This window comes from Lepisosteus oculatus, chromosome 3, assembly GCF_040954835.1.
Source record: "Lepisosteus oculatus isolate fLepOcu1 chromosome 3, fLepOcu1.hap2, whole genome shotgun sequence".
Taxonomy (NCBI): domain Eukaryota; kingdom Metazoa; phylum Chordata; class Actinopteri; order Semionotiformes; family Lepisosteidae; genus Lepisosteus; species Lepisosteus oculatus.
The window spans coordinates 7,655,509-7,677,713 of record NC_090698.1 but is presented as its reverse complement, the minus strand read 5'-3'; the positions used below and the strand labels follow the sequence as shown (position 1 = coordinate 7,677,713).

General features: G+C 45.8%; 3 protein-coding genes across 5 annotated transcripts; all 3 read right to left on the bottom strand.

The window, feature by feature from the left end:
* Positions 1 to 34: 34 nt before the first annotated feature.
* LOC107076610 (uncharacterized) lies at positions 35 to 5,843 on the bottom strand. The gene is made up of 5 exons (XM_015340709.2): positions 5,628 to 5,843; positions 4,472 to 4,653; positions 3,758 to 3,890; positions 3,206 to 3,294; positions 35 to 1,396 (listed from the first exon to the last, which is right to left on the bottom strand). Exons 2-5 carry the CDS (start codon positions 4,619 to 4,621, stop codon positions 383 to 385), a joined length of 1,386 nt encoding a protein of 461 aa, XP_015196195.2. The 5' UTR covers positions 4,622 to 4,653; positions 5,628 to 5,843; the 3' UTR covers positions 35 to 382.
* Positions 5,844 to 7,660: 1,817 nt separating this feature from the next.
* LOC102692596 (uncharacterized) lies at positions 7,661 to 14,083 on the bottom strand. Of its 2 annotated transcripts, none has more exons than XM_069186578.1 (20): positions 13,958 to 14,083; positions 13,724 to 13,782; positions 13,266 to 13,358; positions 13,028 to 13,155; positions 12,507 to 12,650; positions 11,966 to 12,037; positions 11,314 to 11,490; positions 11,136 to 11,232; positions 10,761 to 10,984; positions 10,519 to 10,672; positions 10,027 to 10,235; positions 9,804 to 9,921; positions 9,520 to 9,725; positions 9,165 to 9,282; positions 8,903 to 9,072; positions 8,717 to 8,814; positions 8,139 to 8,254; positions 7,992 to 8,042; positions 7,879 to 7,920; positions 7,661 to 7,807 (listed from the first exon to the last, which is right to left on the bottom strand). In XM_069186578.1, the coding sequence occupies exons 1-20, from the start codon at positions 14,050 to 14,052 to the stop codon at positions 7,704 to 7,706; spliced, it is 2,475 nt and encodes an 824-aa protein (XP_069042679.1). In that variant the 5' UTR covers positions 14,053 to 14,083; the 3' UTR covers positions 7,661 to 7,703. The 2 variants fall into 2 exon arrangements, with proteins under 2 accessions (XP_069042679.1, XP_069042680.1); XM_069186579.1 differs by having other exon boundaries at positions 13,266 to 13,355.
* A 3,916-nt stretch (positions 14,084 to 17,999) lies between these two features.
* LOC107076586 (zona pellucida sperm-binding protein 2-like) lies at positions 18,000 to 22,204 on the bottom strand. Of its 2 annotated transcripts, XR_011187050.1 has the most exons (9): positions 21,687 to 22,204; positions 21,480 to 21,603; positions 21,008 to 21,207; positions 20,374 to 20,491; positions 20,121 to 20,290; positions 19,128 to 19,225; positions 18,812 to 18,927; positions 18,182 to 18,348; positions 18,000 to 18,106 (listed from the first exon to the last, which is right to left on the bottom strand). XR_011187050.1 is itself a non-coding variant. In XM_069186567.1 (8 exons), exons 1-8 carry the CDS (start codon positions 21,903 to 21,905, stop codon positions 18,251 to 18,253), a joined length of 1,143 nt encoding a protein of 380 aa, XP_069042668.1. In that variant the 5' UTR covers positions 21,906 to 22,204; the 3' UTR covers positions 18,000 to 18,250. The 2 variants fall into 2 exon arrangements, 1 of the variants encoding a protein (XP_069042668.1); XM_069186567.1 differs by having other exon boundaries at positions 18,000 to 18,348.
* Between the last annotated feature and the right edge of the window lies 1 nt (position 22,205).

The window sequence follows — 22,205 nt, the reverse complement described above, 5'->3', positions numbered from 1 at the left end:
AATGTGAAAAGGATAATAAAATAGAAACCCGGTATAATCATAATGTATAATGAAAGAGTCAAATTTAACAAATGGGAACACTTTTCCTTTCGATGACAAAGATCTATAAGGAAAGGATTTTTTTTTCCTCACAGCTTTAAAAAAAAAGACCTTGATGGTTTACTAAGGTTTCTGTTTTACCAGGCTCTCTCAAGATTCTGAAGTGTTTTTTCTTACTTTTACATGAACAGATGTATTTTTCTCTCCCTTTACAATCACCTGTGCCAGTTACACATTTAGGAATGAGGCAGGTCTAGGCACTGCTTTCTTCTGACTAATCCACAGCCCACTCCCATCTCCACTGCCTGCGATGACACTCTGCACAAAACGCACTGGATGGGCATCAAACAGTCTGGCCCAATGAGCCTTGCCAGTCTGAGAACAGACAAAGATCTGGCAAGGCCTGCGACCTTCCACCTTCCAGACCACGAAATTCCTCTTCCCTTTCATTCCAGCCTTCCCCAGCTGTCAGACCTTCTACCTGGTAAGGCTGCAAGCCAGGCAGGCTCTCAAGCACAGGCTGGCACTGGGCTGGCTGGACGCCAGCCACCGAAGCCACCTTGCTTCTCTCTTTCACAACGTCTCCCTCCCCAGCTCCAGCTCTGCCATCTAAGGCCAAAGAAAGGCTGGGGTCTGGCTGGCTGGCGTCACTGGACTCTCTCCCCAGACTCCCCCACACTCCTGCAGCCAGCTGATCACTTGTCACAGGCCAGTCCTCCAGCTCTGGGCAGCCAGCTGGCAGGGAATCCGGTTCTCTGGGTAAATGTGCTGCAAAGAAGATCGATTCCCCGTTTCCAGGCTCACTTGTGTCTCCGTCTCCGAATTCCTCAGGGCTCTCGGGGGCAGATCTTCCAGGCCCTTCCTCTAGAGGATAGCACAGGCCCCTGCCTTCCAGTTCCAGCAACGCGTGTACCGCCTCCATCTCCTCCTCAGAGTGCCCTCCTGACGTGCAAGACTCTGCTGCAGGGAAAAGGGTTGCGTCTGTGGGGGTCCGGGGCAGGTCATTCGCACCACATTCCGAATCGGGATACACTGTGGAATCTCCCAGTGGAATCTTGTCCTGCAGGGGAGAAAGCACGGGTTCCCCGGCATTCCTCTCTACAGGGAACTGATCATAATGGAGCCGCAGCAGGCTGGTGACCGCCTGGTCCTCCTCTGGGTTGAGCTGGACGATCCCGATCCGTCTCGACCCAACAGACTGTGGAGTTTCGCGGGGACGCCATTTCCTATCCCAGGTCGGTTGTCCCAGTTGCCTGACGGGATGGGGTGCGGAGCTGAAGGGGTTGGGACCTGGAGGGGGCGCCTGGCATGCAGACATGATTGGTGGAGGCGTGTTGAGCTGGCAGCACTCAAGGACCTGTGTTGTGTGATGTAAGGGGCAGGGAAGAGGAGCTTGACACATCAGGTATCTCCTAAAGTGACTGATGACCACCGTACAGAGCCAAATAATGCAGCTGTCCAGCTTACAAACCACTACAGCCTGCAACGGTCTCTCTATAAGCAGACATTCAGAGCAATGCTCTTCCTTTTTAGAGTGCAAAGCCCGCAACTCCCTTAAAATAGTTATTGTTGTGCAAAGCTAGGTTTGGAGTCAACCACAATTTTAAAAGAAATTTTGCACAAAACATGAATATTTTAAAAACCCTTTTTCTGGGAGTATGCTTACTATATTATTACATATATCATCTGAAGCAACCTTTTCATGCGACTTTAACATCCTGTACTCACTAATGCTTCACATGGCAAAATCAGATTGGTCATATGAACACACACTGAAACCACAGTAGAGAGGGGTCTACTGTATGGCACTGCATCATGTTGTACTGAAAATGCAGGGCTGCTCTGTTGTTGCACCAGGATCAACACCCATCCCCCCTTCCCAGCTGCCCCTCGTCTCATCTGAGACTTTGGGGAGCTCTGTCTGTCTGATTCTCCTTAATCCCCAAGACCCGTGTCTAATTTCATCCCGGCAGGACAGAAGAAAATCTGAGCTGTCAGTGCAACTATGACCACACCTATTCCTGTGTTCAGCTCCTGGCACTTTTATTCTCCTTTGCCAAATCTCCTACCACACCTTACTCAAACCCTGTAGCTGGTGATACATGCCACTGCATCCCTCTCATGTGCTCAAATATACTTCTAATAAATTCAGTCCTGCAATGAAAAAGCCGATTCTGCAATAGGCCTGTCCTGTACTGGAACAGGGGAAATGTTACACATTAAAGGAGCCATTTCTTTACTTAACTGGTTCCAATCTTAACCCCTTTGCTCTTCTTACTACCACCATCCATAGTCTCCTCTATTGTTATTGTTGTATTGTTGTAATTGTGTCTTATCTTGTGTATTCTTCTTATTTATTGTTGTATTCTTCTTATTTATTGTTATTGTCATTCTGTAAAGCGCTTTGAGAAGCCACCTTTAAAGGCGCTATATAAAATAAAGTTTATTATTATTTCTTGAAAGGCCCCAGTGGCTTCAAAAACCTAGGCGCTGGGTGTCTTGCTCCAGACTCCCACCACCCGTGGCGTAAAGTAGCGATTCCTATTGTCTGACTTAAATGGTCTTCCTTAATGTTTTTATTTGGGTCTTCCGTTTTGTGTTTCACTGACTAATCTGAAGAATTTTGAATGAACCCTCCCCCCAAATCCACTCACTTAAAAACAAAATTAAATCTGAGCCTAAAGTTAAAAAATAAACGATGCTGCTACTAATTGTACCATTTTAGAAGAATAAAAGTGTCCGTACTGAAGCACATAGATGGGAAGGCTTGTTTTTCCTCACACAGCACTATTCCACAGACTGAACTGAAACAAAACAGGGCCCTTCTCAAAGCCGGCCTTGGAATTCACTCCCACAATTAAGCCAGGCTGTCCGCTCACTGGCCAAAATATAAGGAACCCCCCCAGGGACTGACATGTCAACACGGCGACCTTCGGTAGAAGGTATTGGGGGGCCTGGGAGCTGACTGTAAGCTTTACCCATACCGCCGCCTTCTCAAGAGCAGGATGGCATTCCAGTTAGGAAAACATGATGGAAGCCAGTCTCTCACTCCTGAAGCCTGTGTGTGAGAATCTGCTCCTTTGACTGGGAATCCTGTTGATTTGCCCTGTCAGGAGCCCGCAAAGGAAGAAGAATACATCCATGGAAAAAGTGCCTATATGTTTACCTCTAGCTGAGACATGGTATTGCAGATCCGGCTCCCTGGAGGCAACATGGGGTCTGTGTAGTAGAAATCAGCTGGACACATTGCGGGCACTATAACCAAGAGACAGGGAGATGAGCATTAGCTGAAGGAGGAGGACTCTTTAGAGCAGTGGCCTGAATTAACAAAGCCAACACAGTAGCCTTGTGAAAATGAAACGGGATACACAAACTGGAAGACACAAGGGGAAGTTGAAACCAAAAACGGGGGGGGGGGGGGATTCTTTACCCAAAGGGTGGTGGGGGTATGGAACAGCCACGCTGTCCAAGCCGATACCCCAGATTCTTTCAAGAAACAACTGCTTGAGATCCATGGATCAACACGCTATGGACTAACAGACGGGCCAGGGTCACAGAACAACCTCCTCACCAAAACACGTGGGGTGAGGGAAACTACACTTAATTGCAAACAGGATGAGGATGGGGGGTGAAATGAAAGATACCGACGTGCGCCCACCACAGCCCAGATCCGAGCTTCCCTGCTCCCCTCTCCCTGGGGCTGGCAGGCTGGGGTTACCTGGCTGCCTGTCGGGGTGACCGCTGCGATTCCGAGCTCCGTGCACGGACCCCATGGCCACGTACAGCGAGTAGAAGGAGGGGTGAGGGAGAGTCCGCGATGAGAGGCAGGGCAGGACAGCCGGCCGCTGGACCTGAGGAAGCAGGAAGAGAAGAGCGTGCCACGCATTTAATGCGCTAGTCGCCCGGGGCTCTGAGCACAGAGAGGGGGACTTCTGAAAAACCCCTCTAAAATCTGGCGCATTTCAGTACACGGGTCACCGCTTTCACGTACTGTTGCCAAGTTTTGAGGGGCCTGGGGAAAAAAAAAGTGAGACTCCCATCACCCCTTGTCGTGCCGCTGACCCCCACGACCCCCAGATACAGAGGTCACGCGGAAAAAGGTCAAGCAGACCTCAGGAAGGACTGTCAAAATGAACCCCCAAGCCCCGTCCCCACCCCCAGGACACACGGAAGATGAAGCTCAGGTCTGAAAACACGCTGTGGAGACCGTTACGTTATGCTTTCTACAGAGAGTTGTGGATGTCTGGCACAAACCATTCCAGGGAAAGCGACGGAGCTGCGGACAACCAAAGGAATGGCTAGATTCTTCAAGCAATAGTCTACGGGTGTCCAAGTGACCACAATTGGTCAAATGGCAGACTCTGGTCATTGTAGCCATTCTCATGCCCTCGTGCTCACACAATAAAAGGGGGCATTCTGCAGACACCAGTACCTGCCGCATGTGAGTGGAGAGGCCAGCGAAGCCCTGGTCAGAGCCCCTCTTCAGCTCCCCAGAGTCCCCCAGGTGTCCCTCGCCGGCTGCTTCCCCATTGGCCTGCCTGTCAATCACCCTGCCAGCTGCCGTGGCAACAGGGGAAGCCATCCTCGCAACCGCTGAGCCCTCTTTAGCAGCACCTTAAGAGCAGAAGCACAACAGAAACGGTTCTTTGAACACGGGCAACAGGATCCAAACCGTCATCCGCCTATTCTGGGAATGCATTTCCCTGGACAAGGCCCTTCAACTTAAAGTAATTCTCTTATCTCCCGTAAGGCTATTGTGCCATTATCTCAGTCCATAATGTTTGTCTGTCCTTGTTGCATTGGACTGGGCTGTAAAACAAATTGCCCCCAGAGGATGATAAGGCTTGAACAGCTGAATTGGAAAGGGCACTGCCAACAAGGCTGAACACCCCAGACTGAAGAACAGGCCATGGGGCTCTACAAGCAAGACAGCCATTCAAGGAATCAACTCCTTTGCTGGTTAATGGAATCACCCATTATTAACCATTTAAGCTCACCGCCTTCAAAGACAGCGAGACCCGGAAGGAGGAGATGAGTGGACTAGCTTTGTTTGGGGGGCCTCTCAGTTTTTACAAAAAAAAACTCCCCAACTGGTGACAAACACTGTAACTGTGTTAAACTGCTCATGGGTTAAACCAGTTCATACTAATATATTCCAGTTAATGCCATTAGAAACCAGCTGATCATTTCTACAGGAACCAGCTGGAATGCCCATTAGGGTCCCACGCATTTGTAGCGGCAATGGCCCTTCAAAATGTGAGGAGAATCACAGCACCATGTTTTTTCTTTTTGCACGAATAAAACAATACAAAAAAAACAGTCTATGATATTTGGCATTTGACATAAACCAAGCTTTTTTTCTTTTCTTCAGAACAAGTAAAAGTGAAATGTGAGAAAGTGAAAAACATGTCAAAATCGGGATTAGTGAATTAATGGCGGCAAGAAGGTCAGCAAAACGGCCGACAAGTTACTACGTTTCTGGAGGTACCGGTTCCTTCATTTACTTCGGTTTACTATACAACATAGTGAACCCTGAAGAAAGTCAATTGTTTTTTTTAGAAATAAAAGCGGAAACACACTTTTCTTACCTGAGTTGACGATTTTGGCAAAATTTGCAGCAGTCTCCGTATCCGCTTCCGATGAGTTACTGAGGAAGCGGCTGGACGTAAAGTCGAGAAATCATCTTTGCGCCTTCTCTTCAAGGTTAAATGTCACGAGGTCTTATTAAAAAAATAAGGACCTGAGATTTTCACGCAAAAGAAAACGCTGGTAACACGTACAAATGCATTGCTCGTATTGTTCGATTTGAATCTCGGCACAGACGAGGACATATCGCCCCCTATCGAAAGGAAACTTTCCCTGTGCATCGGCGGAGGGGAAGACTGGCGGATGCCAAACTATCTAATTTTAAGACCAGATGGATAACTCCAACAAATTTAATTTCGGTTATTTTATCATTTTTTCCCCCTAATATTTGACTAAAACTGCATGTACATTATCTAGGATGAAATTCAGCAATAAATTAGAACATCGTGTGATCGGTGTGTAGGCAAACGACCTGATGCATAGTGAATTGAAGCGATTCAACCAGAATCCCAGCGTTACACCAGCTTCCAACATTAAAGCTTACAGAAAAGATGAATTTGTATTTCCCGTTTAAAACAACGTAATGCAACATTTCGGAATAGCTTTTCGGAAAGTGGCAGGACAGTCCGACATTTCAATAAAGTATTAATACATCTCTGAACGCGAAAGCACTGCAATAGTGGCTTTTTGCGATAATATAACGCCTCCTGCTTGTTTGAACAACAGCACTATAAAGCACGGCAGGTCAATTAAGATAAGATTTTAACCGGACTAGTTAAACCAGGACCAGACCCCCTTCTCCATTTACTGAAGTCCATTCCAGCCCCCAGCTGACCCACCTCACATCTTTGAACAGTACTCCTGTAGGGCTCTACCTCTTCACCAGCACTAAACTGACTTTAGTCTGTTCCTTCCCTCCTGGACACTGGGAACATGCTCAATGTGACAAGGGGATTTCATGAACATTGAAAACTTGCTTTAATTCCCAGAACCTCTGCAAACTAGTCTTGTGTAGGGGAGAGCTTAACAGCTTACCAAGTCAAAACATCATGCACATAAAATTACTCATTAAGCCCAGTAAAACCCTGGGAAAGAGGAAAGGATGGAGTATGAATATGTAGGCTGGCAACTTCAGCTACACCTTGTGCATCCACTCAGTGGGGAGAGGGGTAGATAACCAATTTGAATGGAGACCAGATTGTCCAGCCTTTAGTTAGCACACCAATAATTCCTATAGCACTGGAGGGAGACTGCTCCACTTGCAAGACTAGCTGACCAGTTTTAATCCAGAGAAATTAGGGTCTCAATTCTAGACAATAGGTGTGTAAAAACCACTTAAGGTCCCCACCCCATGCACAAAGCTATGGACCTAATTAAAGAGGGTGGCTTATACACCTGAAGAATTCTACAGCATGTGCAAGTTACTGCTTTCATTGCCTAAATATCCCCACATGAATAATGAAGTGAGCTCAGAAAATAAACCAGCCCTAGAAGTGGAAATGTTCAAAATTACATGTAGAGAAGCTGGTTAAAGCTTCCAATTCGCTTACCTTAAAAAGCAAAGCGAAACTAATACAGCAAAGGGTCTTACAATAGCCCACATCACTGCTGCAAATCAGGACTGCAGGGTAGGTATGATTACAAACCCAGGGATATGAAAACAGCATTAAGTCTCATAGCAGACAGAGCTAAAGTGGTTAGATACTTTATTAATTTCCATGAAGGAGACCATAGTTCTTGACATCTGCAATGTCCTTTGGAAAGCACAGGACAAGGAGCCAGTTGAAAATGTGAAAAAGCAAAGCTAGCCTAGTGGAAGAGTGCCTCTGCTACCCATACAGAAATGGGGTTACAATTTCACATGCACTGGAGGTGCTGCATTCAGGGCCTATTAGAATGCTTAGGTTGGTTCTGCCTAATTTTAGTCAGGTTTAATTCTCAGCACATGAGACATTAAAGAACAAGGGGCTTGAACCTGTATACCAATTCTAGCCAAATCTTGAACTCCCTCCCCATGACAAGAAGATACAGAGGATACTGTTCAAAGTCAATCATTTAATTTTAGAATACAAGGATATTTAATGTTTCATAGCAATGAAGAACATTGAAACAAGCAGCAGAACTCCAAAGACTGCTATGGTTACTCCTAGAACTGGCACATAATTCACTTCTGGCTCAGCACCTAGAAGAGAAAAAGATGTTAAAAATAGAAGCCAACTGCTTATGGAAAGTCAAAGAGTTTAAGCCAGTTACCTGTCAAGGCATCCTGTTGAACATCACCTGACCAAGCAGCACCTAGAATAATAAAAAAAACTTAGTCTGTCCAGTTATAGACATTACTGGAATCCAAAATGAAGAATACTTACCTCTTACAATCCGGGATTGAGATCCAAAGGCAGCTCTGGGTCGTTTGACACCTAAAACACAGAAAGCACCAAATAAGTTAATTATCTGGGAGTGAAAGCTTAGTGTCAATAATGAAGTTGCTCATGGAGAGGGAAAAAAGTCCTTACGTGTCAAGGTGTCTGAAGCAATCAGAGAACCATAGCCTCGTGTTTTTGGGACAAACTCCCTATCCACAAAGACATCTCTGGTGCCATTAATTGGGTAGTAGCAGCGGATGGTGAGCCTGGAAAACAATGTTCACATTTAGACAGTTTCTTGCAACACCAGGTGACTAAATGCTCCCTGCTACAGCATAAGGAACTGAATTTAAAGGGCTATGGAAGTTAAGCACATTTTGCTTATGGCAGCAACCCTCACCAGGACAGTTACACTAATCAGAGGACATTTATCTAGGTTTTGGTAGCATCACTGATCTACTTGCAAGTCAGCTTTAAAATGTAGGTTGATACTTGTGACAGAACAGGAGTCCCTCAACACTGCAAGTTGATTTCTCAGTCTAAGATCACATTTTAGTTTATGCTCCATAAACCCAAAGGGTTAGTAGTCAAGGACTTTAAATCCAAGCCCCTTTCAGCCTTCACCTCAACTGTTCCACAGTAATGAAGAAAGTTGTAGCTTTCTTTTGGACAGCAGGTGCTTAGACTGCTTAACAACCCCCCCCCCCCCCCCAACCCATGTTAGTTACCTATATTCAGTGTCCCTGGTGATGACGGGGGCATTGTAGGGGTACAACACCCGGGTGTATACCACCTCATTCTCATAGATCAGGTACTGGCCAGTAACCTGCATTTCAAAAAAAATAAATTGTTACTTTTTGTTTTGAAGACTAGTGCAAAAGGAAGCATTGCTGGTAGCATGAAGGGATACTTGCATATCTCCTTGTGCCACAAGTGGACACACTGAAGTTGAACAGGGCCCTGGTGTCATCGGCCTCCTTGGGTCCACATTTCTTGTCCAGCAACGTGGTCTTCTTGGGATCCACATAGGGCACAGGCACAGTAGTCGAGACCACTGCAGTCATAAAGCCATTGGGCATGCACACTGTTGGGGGGGGGGGGGAGGAACATTGTTATAATCCAGAGTAGCACTTCAAATAAGTTGGATCACTTGAACTGCAGCAAGTCCAAACCTACCCAAGAGCTCCGTGGTTGAAAATAGACAGCGTATCCTAGTGGAGTTCACCACTTCCAGAGTCTTGTAATCCTTGACATTGATAGTAATGGAGGCGTAGAAATCCGTCAGGGAGACTTCCTTAAGGAGCCAAAGGAGAAGTTTTGTATAGGTGATCTATGCTTGGGTATGGGAAGTGAAATTCCAAGTAATCCATCACCTTAGGTGACCTCAACTTAACAGTCGACTGCTCCAGTGCACCAATGCTAGAACCCAATATTTGTCCTAGCTTTTTGGAAGCATGGATTTTGTGCACATCTTCAAAAGCAAGTCACACACAGACTATTCTATGGAGTTCGTGAACAACACTAGATATACCTCATAAGAAAATCCAACAGCAAAAAGTGGAACCTCCAGGACCAGGGTCATGGAGCCATTCTGGAGAATGTAGCCCCGCTCTGCTGCCAGCTCAGTGGTGAGCTGATCCTCTCCAATGTAAAGGAGCCATATATTGTTCACTTCCTCTTTCTGCACAGTGAAGAGGATGCTCTGGTTCTTGCACACACCGGTGACCTCAGGAGGCACTAGAAGACAAGCAACAATATAGCGCTCTCATGCGGAATGAGACACTTGGTAAAAGTGATCAAGGGCAAGCAACTCACAGATGTCTTTGATGTCCTGGGTTACAGTTGCTGGATGATAATAGGGGTCATCCTTGGGGATTATGTTCAGGGTGTAGTTGATTTTCAGAGTATACCGGTTTACACCCTTGGAGATGTACTGAAAAGGGCAACAGTAATTTGTTTTAGCCCACAAGTAAGACAAGACACTAGCAATAAAAATCCATTTACTCCCTTGTACTGAAAAAAAAAAAAGAGGACTTACATCTTTAATCACTATGGGGTCTTGGAAGGGGACCTTCAGCACGTATGCATGGGTGCCATTAGGGTACTGAACCTCAGAGACTGGGAAGCCCCTGGCTTGGACTTGAGGCATAGTCAAGGGCACCCCATTAAGGTTGAGGGCCTTCAGCTCCACATCAGGATTGAAGATGCCCAGGTAGACTGTGAACATCTTCTCTTCTGGGATGGTCTCTGTGGACATTACATTTGAAGACTACATAGCATCTTGGCTTCCGTGCTGGTTCAACAGTCCAAGATAACAGATGAAAGTCATAACATTGCCAGGGAGCACGCCAAACTTTGATTTAGATCCCACCAGAGGAACCTTAATGGCCCATTCAGTTCATGAATGACAAAGTCCAATGTAAAGACTATAGCTAAATTAAGATCCTGAATTAATACTGCAGATGAGCAATCTTAAAATGCACAAGCCATGATAATCAAGTACCAATAACCCAAACAATTGCTCACTTACGGTCAATAGTGAAGGGTGTCTGGGGGATGAACGGGGTGCTCACTGGCACAAACATGCAGTGTTGCGTCACTTCATACTGGTCATCTGCCCACAGGTGCTCAAAGAACAAGTCAATGGAGTAACGCTGGTTGTAATGGTTGTCGATAACACGGCTCTGCAACAAGGTTGGCAATAGTGAGCATGAACAGAGGAAACAGGACATGTTCCACAGGAGCTCCATGTACTGTTCCAGAACCATTTACCTCCAGGTACCCTCCCACTGCCCCATAAGGGATGGAAATTTGCATCAGTTGCTTGACCAACTGCAGCTTGTAGCCCCTCTGGTTCATGGTGCTGCTGTTCAATAGCTGACCACCCAGGCCCATTCCAATGCTCTTATCTTCAAAGCTGGATGGGTCCTGCACTAGAGGCAGCATGATTCTGGGGGTGCTCCAGATCAGGTAGGTACCATCAAAGGTACCAGGATCTGGAAGGGGGGGGGGAGAGGGAAAGAGAAAGTCCTTCAGTTTGCATTCAAGTGTTTCATAGCAAACAAGGATTCTTGCATGAAGAAATGGTAAGTAGTTAATTAACATAAGAGGGATTAAATGAGGCTAAATGGATATCCAGCTACTTGCCTTTAGTACAAGCAGCAGAGACATCTATTAATATCAGCATCCATTTCTGCTGGAAGAAGATTGTTGCATCAATAGCTTCTACCGTGACCCCATCCACCTGCAATTACAGAAAATTAGAGGAATGAAGCCCATGCATCTTAAGCAAGGTCATAGAATAAGCATTAGAACAAGCCTCTACCTTCAGGATCTCCGTTTTGCTCTTGTTGTAGGCACTTCTGAAAACTGCTCTGGAAGAGGTTGAGTTCACCATGTAACCAAGGCTAATGGCATAGGTGACATTCATAATCTGATCTGGTACCCCCGATTTCTGGAATGCAATCTGCCAGGTTGCCATTGCCTCACCAGGGCCTTGGAACTGGATAGGAGAGGCGAGATTTAACATTTGCACAAGATACTCCTACAGATCCAATGCTTTTTTGCACTAATTGAATTAGTACCATCTTCAATACTTCAGCCACTTAAGCAAAAGTGCCCTCCACTAGCATGCAAAACTAACTTGACTCAGCCAAACCCTTAAGCATTTATTTGAATTACAAGATATGGTCATTCTAGGTCAGGTGCAGGGGGCTTGGCCTTTTTAAGGTTCTGACATTAAAGTCGCTTTAAAAAAAAAAAAACATGCTACACAAAATAGGCTATTACATAGGTGTCCCAACATAACCCTTTTTTAATAAGGGCTACAGTTGGTCAGCTTGTACTCCAAGGAAGGGTTATAGGTATAGGGTGCAGCATTTTTGAATTGTTAAATTAATTTGTTGAATGAGGCAAGAAGGCCTCTTGGAATTCCAAAGAATTGATAGAGGTTCCCGCAACAGGCAAAAGAAACTTACATTAAGCATAGTGACATTTGATGCAAGTGGGCCCTCCTGCTGAATCACAGGTACATCCCTTCCAACTGAAACCTTGGAGGGAAAAAAAAAGTCAGTGCTAATATGGACATCTTAGGTACAGCACTTACACTTCATTACATTAAAGTACTGTGGTACAGGATATCCAAGTTCTTTGCAGCCTTGTAGGGCAAGGTGTTAAAGGCCATAACAGTTACAGTAGCTTGTCTTAATATACATACGTGCAATACAAGTTTTCTGCATACTGTTCTAGTTTGTTCTTTGGATGTCCAGACTGTGAGCAACTTTTAGTGCACACCTCACTGTACTGATTGTATTGTACTATTATTGTCATTCATTACACTGTGGCTGTGTTGTCTGTGTAAAGCCACTGTTGCACTGCAACCAATAAAGGATCTATCTTGTCTTGTGGTGAACTATTAAATGCCTGCCAGCCTTGGGTGACCTGGACAAACCTCAACAGCACAACAGGTGAAGACTCAAGGTGCTTCTCCCTTCGAGATGAACCACAGCAGGACATTACCTCCATGTAGTTCTCCTCACAGACCACCTCACGGGGCTTCCAGGGCAGAAGCAATCTGCAGGTGATGGCAGAAGGGAAAACCGTCGCCCTGCCGGACTCATCCCGTGTTACAAACTGGTAGCTCAGGGTAAACGTCTGATCATTCTGTGGATAAATTCAGAGGCCATGAATGGGGGAATGTTGTAGATGCCCAAGAAACCACATTAACAGCACTGGAGATAGAAATGCTGCATTAGAGTTTTACTTAGTTAAATCATAGCATGGAAGCATGACAAAAAGAAAGTGGGGGTATTTCCAGCTGCATTTATAACTATAGCTGGCTTACTACCCAACTAAATTAGGTCCTTAGAGCTTTCTTAGGAAAGATCAATACTTCAAGATGCCGCAATAACTTCTACAGTCCTGTTGCGCCCCCCTTTTTTTTTTAAAGGCAAAAAAAAATGCATCACACCAGCCCACAATACCTACACAGGCCCACTCCAACCACACAGCTATGGGCACCTCCTTGCAGGACAGCTTACCACATTCACCACATGACAGGCAAAGAAAGAAGCCCTGAAGATTAGCCGGCCAGTGAGGTTGAAACTGCTGTGAGTGAAGCCGCATTGAGCAGCATAGGTCTCATCAAGGACCTGGACCACCTGTCCATCTGAGGGGGGGGGAGAGAGAAAAAGTTAAGTTACTCCTGGCCTGGCACCAGCTGAAGGTGGCCTTAGCAGAGTCCAGTAATAACCCCCCATAAATTGGGTTCCAACTTACCCACAACATTAAAGTCATAGTCTAGTCCTGCAAAGCCACTGTCCACGGACACCCAGAAGTAGCGGTCCCGACACTCAGACACAATGGCACCTGCTCAAGATGGGAGACAGCAGTTCTCTACACTCAGCAGGGGGGGGCAGAGTGGGGTGGTCTCCAGGCCTGATACCATGGAGAATCCCCTCACACCACAGATATGTAGGCAATCCTGTAAGGGCTCATTAGAGGTCAAGGATAATGTATACCCCCACCCAACCAGTCTGAAGCTTAGTTAAAATCTGAATGCCCAGCTCACTTTAGTGTTGAAACAGACATTCATAAGCAGGACTTCTACCAGGCCAGCAAGAATGAAGTTCCCCCACCATGAGTATTCCCTCTTACAGGCATCCATCTGCTTGCAACAGAGTTTAGATGTACCGATTAGCTTTTCACCAGGCACCACAGTAATTCAGGGGGATTACCTGGAGGCGGATCAGCTGCCGTCACTCCTGTAGAGAGGCTTGCGTACAGCATAACGACTCTAGGGAGGGAAAAAAAAAGTATTTAGCGCCAGAGAAAAAAGCGGTGAGGCAGAGACCGCAGATCTCAACCTCCTCCATTACTTTCAATAAAAAACGCGTTTCAGACTAGACAAACACTCCTCCAAGACCAACAGGCGGTTAAAAGGAAGGAACGCAGCTCAATAACCCACTCACCCTATAAGGAGCTCAAAACTCCCCGCCATTCTCCTATTGACTGATCGAGGAGGGGAAAATGCCGCCACCAACAGCTTGAAACCTAAAAACCACATGCCGCGCGCTACGTAGAAAAGCAGTCAGGAGTTGCTTGGGGGAGGTCGGTCGCTCCGCGTATTTCAGACGGACACAATCGCCGCGCGCCCAATGGGAAACGCGCACCTGGGTCTGGTTGCCATGGCACTTAATTGCCACAATCTTTAGCTCGTGTGGCGTTCATCACGATTAATTCAATCAAGCGCGAGAAACGAATGAAAGGTGCGCTAGTTTGGGGGGAAACTGTCTCAGCACCGCGGCACCAGTAGCGTCGATAGCATCCTCAAGGAGTAAAAAGACGACTCTGCTTTTAGTGTTTCGGAACAGGGGTGCCCCATGCTGTCCTGGGATCCCCAAACCTGCTGGTTTTCACTGCAGCTGAACTTTTTACGTGAATGAATCCGTATCTGAACCACCACGTCGCTTGGTTTGAACCTTTGCGAGGTTGTTGTGGACGCTATATTGTTTTAAAGTGACATTAAAATCCAGTTAAAAGACCTATTATTAGGACTAAGGATTAAGGGTTGAAGGTATTAATTGAGCACTCGGTAGAAAACGAAACCAGCTAGCGTGTGGGTCGCCAGGACCAGAGCAGCTGGGAATCCCTGCTTCAAAATACCACATTGTATTCGCCTGGCACAGCGTTCTGTGGAAATGATTATTATTGTTAATAATAATAAGCATTACACTTATATCGTGCTTTTCTGGACACTCCACTCAAAGCTCTTTACTGGATGACCACCTGGATGATGTGACAGCAGCCAGAGAGCACCAGTACGCTCCCCACACACCAGCTCTCTGTGGGGAGGAGAGCAGAGTGATGAAGCCAGTTCATAGTTGGGGATATTGTTTTAAGATAATCGCTAAACGCAATTACAAATGGTTACTAATGCATTTGGTAGACAACTTTACCCGAAGAGCGATATATATACAGTATGTAACTTTAGGGCTTGTGCAAAGGTGGTTAAACACTCTGCCTGTGAGGATGGAAACAGGATGGAGATGGATATGCTCTCTGCAGGTTATGGCTGAGCAGTCACATTTACACCGCCCCCCCACTCTTCCTCATCTCTCCCCTTTTCCCAGTCCCGGTGTCCCGTAACCAATCGGCAAACACAGAAAGGCATGTTTAGGTGAACCTACAGTATCTACGAACTGAAATAAGAGAATTCTATATGACTCAAGAATATTTTAAACTGCGTAACTGAATAAAACATCAATAACACAGGTCATCAGCTTATACAATGAACCATTGTTTGACGGACTAATATGGGGGAAGGGGTGTCCGTTTAGAAGGATTTGTTTACACAGTTTATTTCCAGGGTAATTGCCTAATTTACTTTAAGTAACTTTTTTCCAACCCCATGTGAGAATGTGTGCTTACTGGATCTAACAACTGCAAATAATGGAAATTGTTCCCGTGTCTGATATCATAAACACGCAAGTTCTTTATTTAATGTATCGTATATATATTGTATACCATTCGATAAGGCACATGAAAAACAACACCGATCGTAAGCAATTAACCAATTAACCACTAAAGACCACCACTGATATCCCTGAATTTCAAACTTATGAAGTGATCATTTTACTTTGTTTTATTATTTGTGCATTTCACCGTTGTTTCGGGGAACGCTGTTTTTCTCATTTTACAGAATTCCCCTTCAGCAGATTTTGTTAGTTTAAAACTAAATCTGATAAACCAGGGATTTACTCTATATATGATTATTATATGTACAGTAAAACATGACTGTATATATGCAATGAAGTATTTAACAGAGAACATAACATCAGTAGCAAGCAGCCATATCACTCTGCAGCTCACAACTGGCAGCCCACTGAAGCTCAGCAGGTGTGAGTCTGGTCAGTACCTGGATGGGAGACCTCCTGGGAAAAACTAAGGTTGCTGCTGGAAGAGGTGTTAGTGGGGCCAGCAGGGGGTGCTCACCCTGTGGTCCATGTGGGTCCTAATGCCCCAGTATAGTGACAGGGACACTATACTGTAAACAGGTGCTGTCCTTTGGATGAGATGTAAAACTGAGGTCCTGACATTTTGTGGTCATTAGAAAATCCCAGGGTGTTTCTCAAAAAGAGGAGGGGTGTAACCCCAGCGTCCTGGCTTTACCAATCATGGCCTCCTAATAATCCCCATTTCTGAACTGGCTTCATCACTCTGCTCTCCTCCCCACTGATAGCTGGTGTGTGGTGAGCATTCTGGCGCACTATGGCTGCTGTCACATCATCCAGGTGGGGCTGCAAGTTGGTGGTGGTGGAGGGGAGTCCCCATTACCTGTAAAGCCCTTTGAGTGGAGTGTCCAGAAAAGTGCTCTATAAGTGTAAGCAATCATTATTATTATAGTAGAAGTGAATTAACTTAGTGTTGGTAGTACAGATCTTAACAGCATTTCACGTCACGACCAAGAGGTGCCAGTGGAGGTGTGGGCATCTTATTAGGACGCCCCCCGGTCGGCTTCCACTGGGGCTGTTTCAGGCACGTCCCACTGGGCAGAGACACCGTGGCAGACCCAGGACATGCTGGAGGGATTATTTCTCTCGGCTGGCTTGGGAGCTGGGATCTGCTGCTGGGGACAGGGTAGTCTGGGCCGATCTACTCGGCCCGCTGCCACCGCGACCCTCATCAGGGATAGCAGAGTGAAGATGGATGGATGGATGAGCGTTTGTGCTCCACTAGGCAGAGCTCTACTTTAAGAAGTCCTGAACTCTGAATGAGAACAAAGATCTTGACCGCATGGTTATTAAAGATTCCACTCCGTTCTTGAGAGTAGGGGAGCTAAACTCGCGTGTCCTGGCTCATTTCAAATCAGGGCTCGCCCAATTCTGCTGTGCCTAAACATTCCTCTTAATTGCCCTCCTCTCCACTTTGCAAAATGCATTCACTCATTGCTGGATAAATAACATTGCACATACATTTGTGAACAATTTAATCTGAAATACATTGTTCCATTACACCATCTGCAATGGTGTACTTAAAGGTACAAAAGCTTATTGGAGCCCTGTTTGCACCAATACGTTAGCTACAGTATCTCGTATAAACAAGTTTTTTTTTTGCTTCCATATAAAAAGCATATTTCCCACCATTTGAATGTCTAAGAATTAATGATAAAGGTCTTTACAGGAAGAGGAGGAGGTGAAGCTAACCATACTGGCCTGCTGCACGAGTGTGCAGTGCACAGGGAAAGGTTAAGAGTCTCAGCATGAACACCCAGACCTCTAGGAGCTCCTGTTTGTCCTGCTGGCAGCTACAGTACATGACAGAAAATTTCTCTCTTTGCTGTATCAAGCCCAAGCTGGATATCCACAGGTTTTAATCTGAACAGTGAGACTTCTCACCATGCGACTTAATGGAGGTGAGAAAAAAAGTTACTCTTGTTGTGCTGGAAAGCTTTTACACATATTGGCGTCAAGCTCTTTGCTTATAATGTAATTATTCCCCAAGCGGGCCGCTGCAGTGACCACTGCTGCTGTACTAGATGGGAGTGCTCGGTTGTCCTCGGGTGCTGCTGGCAGTCCTTGTCCATGCTTTGTAAAATATAAAACAATGATGTCTGTAAACCTAATAAACACATGAACATTTCTCAAAGAGAACTGGGAAATATTGAGGACTGTTTCATAGTCTCCAGCTCTCAAATCAAACTTTTTTATTTTGTAAGGGGGGAGGGGACATATGTGCAGTTTATTATTTCCTTTGCAGCAGTACTTGTTTGCTGGCAAGTCAGCTGGTAGCTGAGAGAACCACATACAGGATGTGTAATTTTTGCTTCTGGTACAGTGCTATTCTTCCAGATACTGGCATCAGTAATGGTAATTTAGCATTTTTGCTATTCCCCAATCACCATTTAATAATTATAACAGTGTATTCCGTCATCGAATACCACATATAAACCCATTTCCTGGAACACATGGTCCTTGTGACCAGCAAAGAAAGGACCCTCCTCCAAGAGGCTTTCAAAGTCTTTTATTAGAAGTAAACTGTAACAGTAACAGAGGCAAGTAAAAAGACTCCCAAAAAGGCAATGGCAAGTCCCAGGACTGGTACAGGGGAGGTTCCCCAATCTGGAAACAACAGATACAGGGTTATGAAGCAGGCAGGGAGCAGAGTGTGACGCAGATGAGAAACAGGCCACTTACCTTCCTCAGGCCGCAGAGGGGGAAAATCAGCTTTCTGGAAGGCAGCTTCACCTGCAGTGGAATCATGGGTCACTTTGGACTTGACAAGCCCACAGGAAGAGAAGGAAGAACATTACCTCTCATGTTACCACTGTGGGTGCTTGGGACAGCCCTGCTTCTTTTCAGACCTGCAGAGGAAGGGTTTACATAGAACTGAAGAGGAACACCCTATTGAAGCACACAATGAGCAAGCAGGATCTCACTTAGTGCTCTGGGTGATAGCGCACAAGAAGGCAGCAGGAACAGTACAAACATCTGTAGGCTGCTACTCTTTGGCAATCCCATATGGAGTAATGTTTCCAAAGCAGTCTGGCAAATGTGGACCCTAGACGTGATCTTAAGCATTTTCACCTGCAATTGTAATTACATCATAAACGTAGAGAGGAGTTCTGTGGCCCCAGAGAGGTACTGCTTTGCATCACTGCATGACACTGTATGAGCACAGGTGGCCATTTTCAGCTGGTGGAATAGGGGACGGTTCATCTGGAATGAGCACCAGCCTCTTCAAATAAAATGAGGAACTGAGAACTGCTTTGGCTGGAGTCACGAAGCCTTTGGGTCAGCAAAATTGAAAAAAAGTGCCCAACTTACCTTTCAAAGGGTAAGTTTTGAATATCGAGCCAATGCCAGCACTGTGCAGAACAGACACTCTGCTCACAGACAGGCTCCTGGTATCATTAACTGGGTAGGAACATCTCACAGTCAACCTAAAGACAAAAAGACCACCGAGCAGTCAGAGTGCGCCAAAGGCCCTTCTCCCAATGAGGGGAATTTAGTAGTGCTGCAGGCAGGATTGGTTTAGGACTCATGAACACCAGGTGGGACAGTGATGTCAAGTGGCACCCAAGAGCGTGGTTATTCCCAAGACAAGAGCCTCTCCATGCTACAATCCTGGCGAGCTGCGTACCTGTAGTCACTGTCCCTTGTGACAACGGGAGCCCTCTCTGGCAGAAGCAGCCTGTTGAACACCACCTCGTTCTCGTAGATCAGATAAGTGCCATCCATCTGAAATGAGCCGTAGGAGATCGAGAAAGGCCTCTCCCCCCCCCCCCCCCCCTCCAAAAGGCCCCACTTGATCAAAAGTGAAATCGTAATGGAATATTCACAGTGAATTTTAAACATGTGTTTCTAAAGGACTCAAGTCCTTAAATCCATCTACAAATTAATGGGGATGTCAGTGCTCAACTGTTTTGAATATAGGTTCCTGGTCTTTAATTAGCACAGAGTCTCTGATTTTAATACAGCAAAGAGCTTATAAAGTGCACATGACCAAAGGCCTCTTCTCCTCTTAACCAAAGAAGCAGGTCAGGAATCAATAACTCCAATCCTTGAGAGTCAGGGAAACCTTTGGTTTTTCCATTCCATTCAATTCATTTAGACAGTATGTTGAGTCACCTGATTAGCTCTTAGATCTGGTGGTTAATCAACCCTAAATAGCAAAACATGATGGTAAGCAGCATTATCACCTTGTAGTCTGATCTGGTCAGATCTCCAAAGCTAAGCAAACTTGGGCCTAGTCAGTACTGGGAGATCTGAAGAAATACTGGTCCACCAGCAACCTGGTAATGGTTCTTCCCTGTGAACCACAGTTTCCAAACCAACACTCCAAACCACTGGTGACTGGGGACAATGCTGTAGGGGGTTTCACACTGCATGATCATTAAAAATCCCTTGCAAAGGAGTACAGGGGTCTGTTTTGGTTAAAATTTCACTTCACCCCAGGCTTGCACACATTAGGCCCATCTGTTCTATAAAGTGACGTTTCCCTTTTGTTTAGTCAGTGAAGCAATTTTGCACTTCTCCACCTGATCTGATGTGCAATGACCCAATGCACTTCAGTGGCAGATGAAATGGGTTCCCTCACAAGTGAAGCTCTTCATAAATTCATTTCATAACATACCCTGAACCTGGTTCCACAGGTGGTCACATTGAAGGTGAACAGAACAGTAGTATCACTGGTGTCTGAGGGACTGCAGCTTCTGTCCAGAAGGCTGGTTCCGAGAGGGTCAACTACTGGAACTGTAGGAGCAACACTAGCCACTACAGTGATGACTCCATCAGGCATGCACACTGCACAGGGAAAATGGGGGACAACATAAAAGAGGTCTAACGGTTTGGCCCCACATTCACGGGATCCTTAAGAACAATCTTACCGACAGTCTCGTCAGGATCAAAGCGACAGCGCTTTGCGTTCACATATTCCACTCTCAAGGTCCTGACATCCCGTACAGTCAGAGCAAATGTGCCAAAGAATGACTGGAGGCTGATCTCCTGCAGAGCGACAGAAGGAGAAGAATCGATGCACAGCCAGTTACGGGGAGCCTGAGGGGTCAGCATCTTGTACTAGAACTTTCAAGCCCTCACAGACAAGGGAAAGAGGCAATTCTTGCCTTTCGGTAGTCCATTTCAGCCAAGCCACATTCATGTAATCAGTCGAATATGTAAATATCAGATTCTAAAATTACACAAAAGTTGGAAAGTAGTTTCTTTGGTAAAAGTGCTCAATAGGAAAACATTTGAGGTTAAGAGCAGAAGAACAGGAGGAGTTCTGATTAATAATGTTTAATGTGTTAATGTTTAATGTTTAATTAGTTCTAGTATGCGATCGTTCCACTCAAAGCAACACAGAGGGGTGCCACCACCCCGCCCCCACCCCCTTAAAAAAATTAAAATTTGGAATCCCACCAGTTAAGAAACACGTTTTCCCTGAACAAGGATGCCCAATTCAACGGTAGAATTAACATTCTTGCATAAGAAAGGTCCAGAACCTCCCTCACTAAACCTTACCTTGGAGACATATCCAATTACATTGAAGGGCACCTCCAGGAAGAGGGCATTGGTACTGTTCTTGAGGATGTAGCCTCTGTGTGCTGCCAGCTCAGGGGTCAGGGGGTCAGGGCCAACACACACCTCCCGCATGTATCCCATGCGGCTCACCTGGAAGAAGATGCTCTTCTGCTTGCACATAGCCGAGATAACGCCGATGGCTGGAGAAGAGGACAAATTGATTAGGCCACACCCTCGCTGTACACACAGGACTGGACATTTGTACTAAATCGATTGCCTCTTCCACCCTGGGCAATGGCTCACTGGTGGAGAGTGATCTTGCAAGCAGGAGAAAAACCAACATGGACAAAATTCTTAGCGAAAAGGAAGTAGAGGAGTCAGTTTAGGAAAGCAAGTCCAAGGCTAGACTACAGGGTCTAGAAAACCTGAGTATTCATTAGGGCATTCTGTGCTGTGGATCAAGGTTACTTACAGCAAACCCGAATCTCACTCTGAGCCACAATACTAGCTGGGTGGTAGTAGGGATCATTCTGGGGAACAATGTTCAGGGTGTAGTTGATCTTTAAGGTGTACTGCATAATCCCAGGTAACACAAACTGGTGAAGACAACGCATACCGTGCTAAGAATGCTGCAACTGATCCTCTGCGTCCACAGAATAACTTTCAAACAATTTCTCACCTTTTTTTGCACAATAGGAGCATCAAAGTGGACCACAAGTACGTATGCGTGGGTTCCGTTCTGGTGCTGGACATCAGTGACTGGGAAACCCGTCGCTTCAGCTTCGGAAACAGTCAGAGCCAGCCCATTGAGGTCCAGTGCCTTTAGCTCCACATCGGGATTGAAGTTGCCCAGGTAGACTATGAAGGTCCTCTCATTTTGGCTGGTTTCTTCAGTCATTGAGAACAGAAGAGCATGCAACCCTTTGGATTGTTGGGCCTGCACAGCGGCCACGATAAAAGGACTAGACTACATTAGTACCCTCAAGGGGTCAGGTTTGGCATCTCCACTCTTTTAGAGAAGAACCACTACTGGCCCATATAGTTATTAACTGTACTACATTTGGAGGACAGGGGGAGATCATAGCAAAGATATAAAGTGCACAACTGCTGTGTTCTACAGCCTACAATAGGATTTAGAAATGTACTCTGAAGACATATCCTTGTACTGTTACAAGCCATGGTATAATCCCACTTCAAA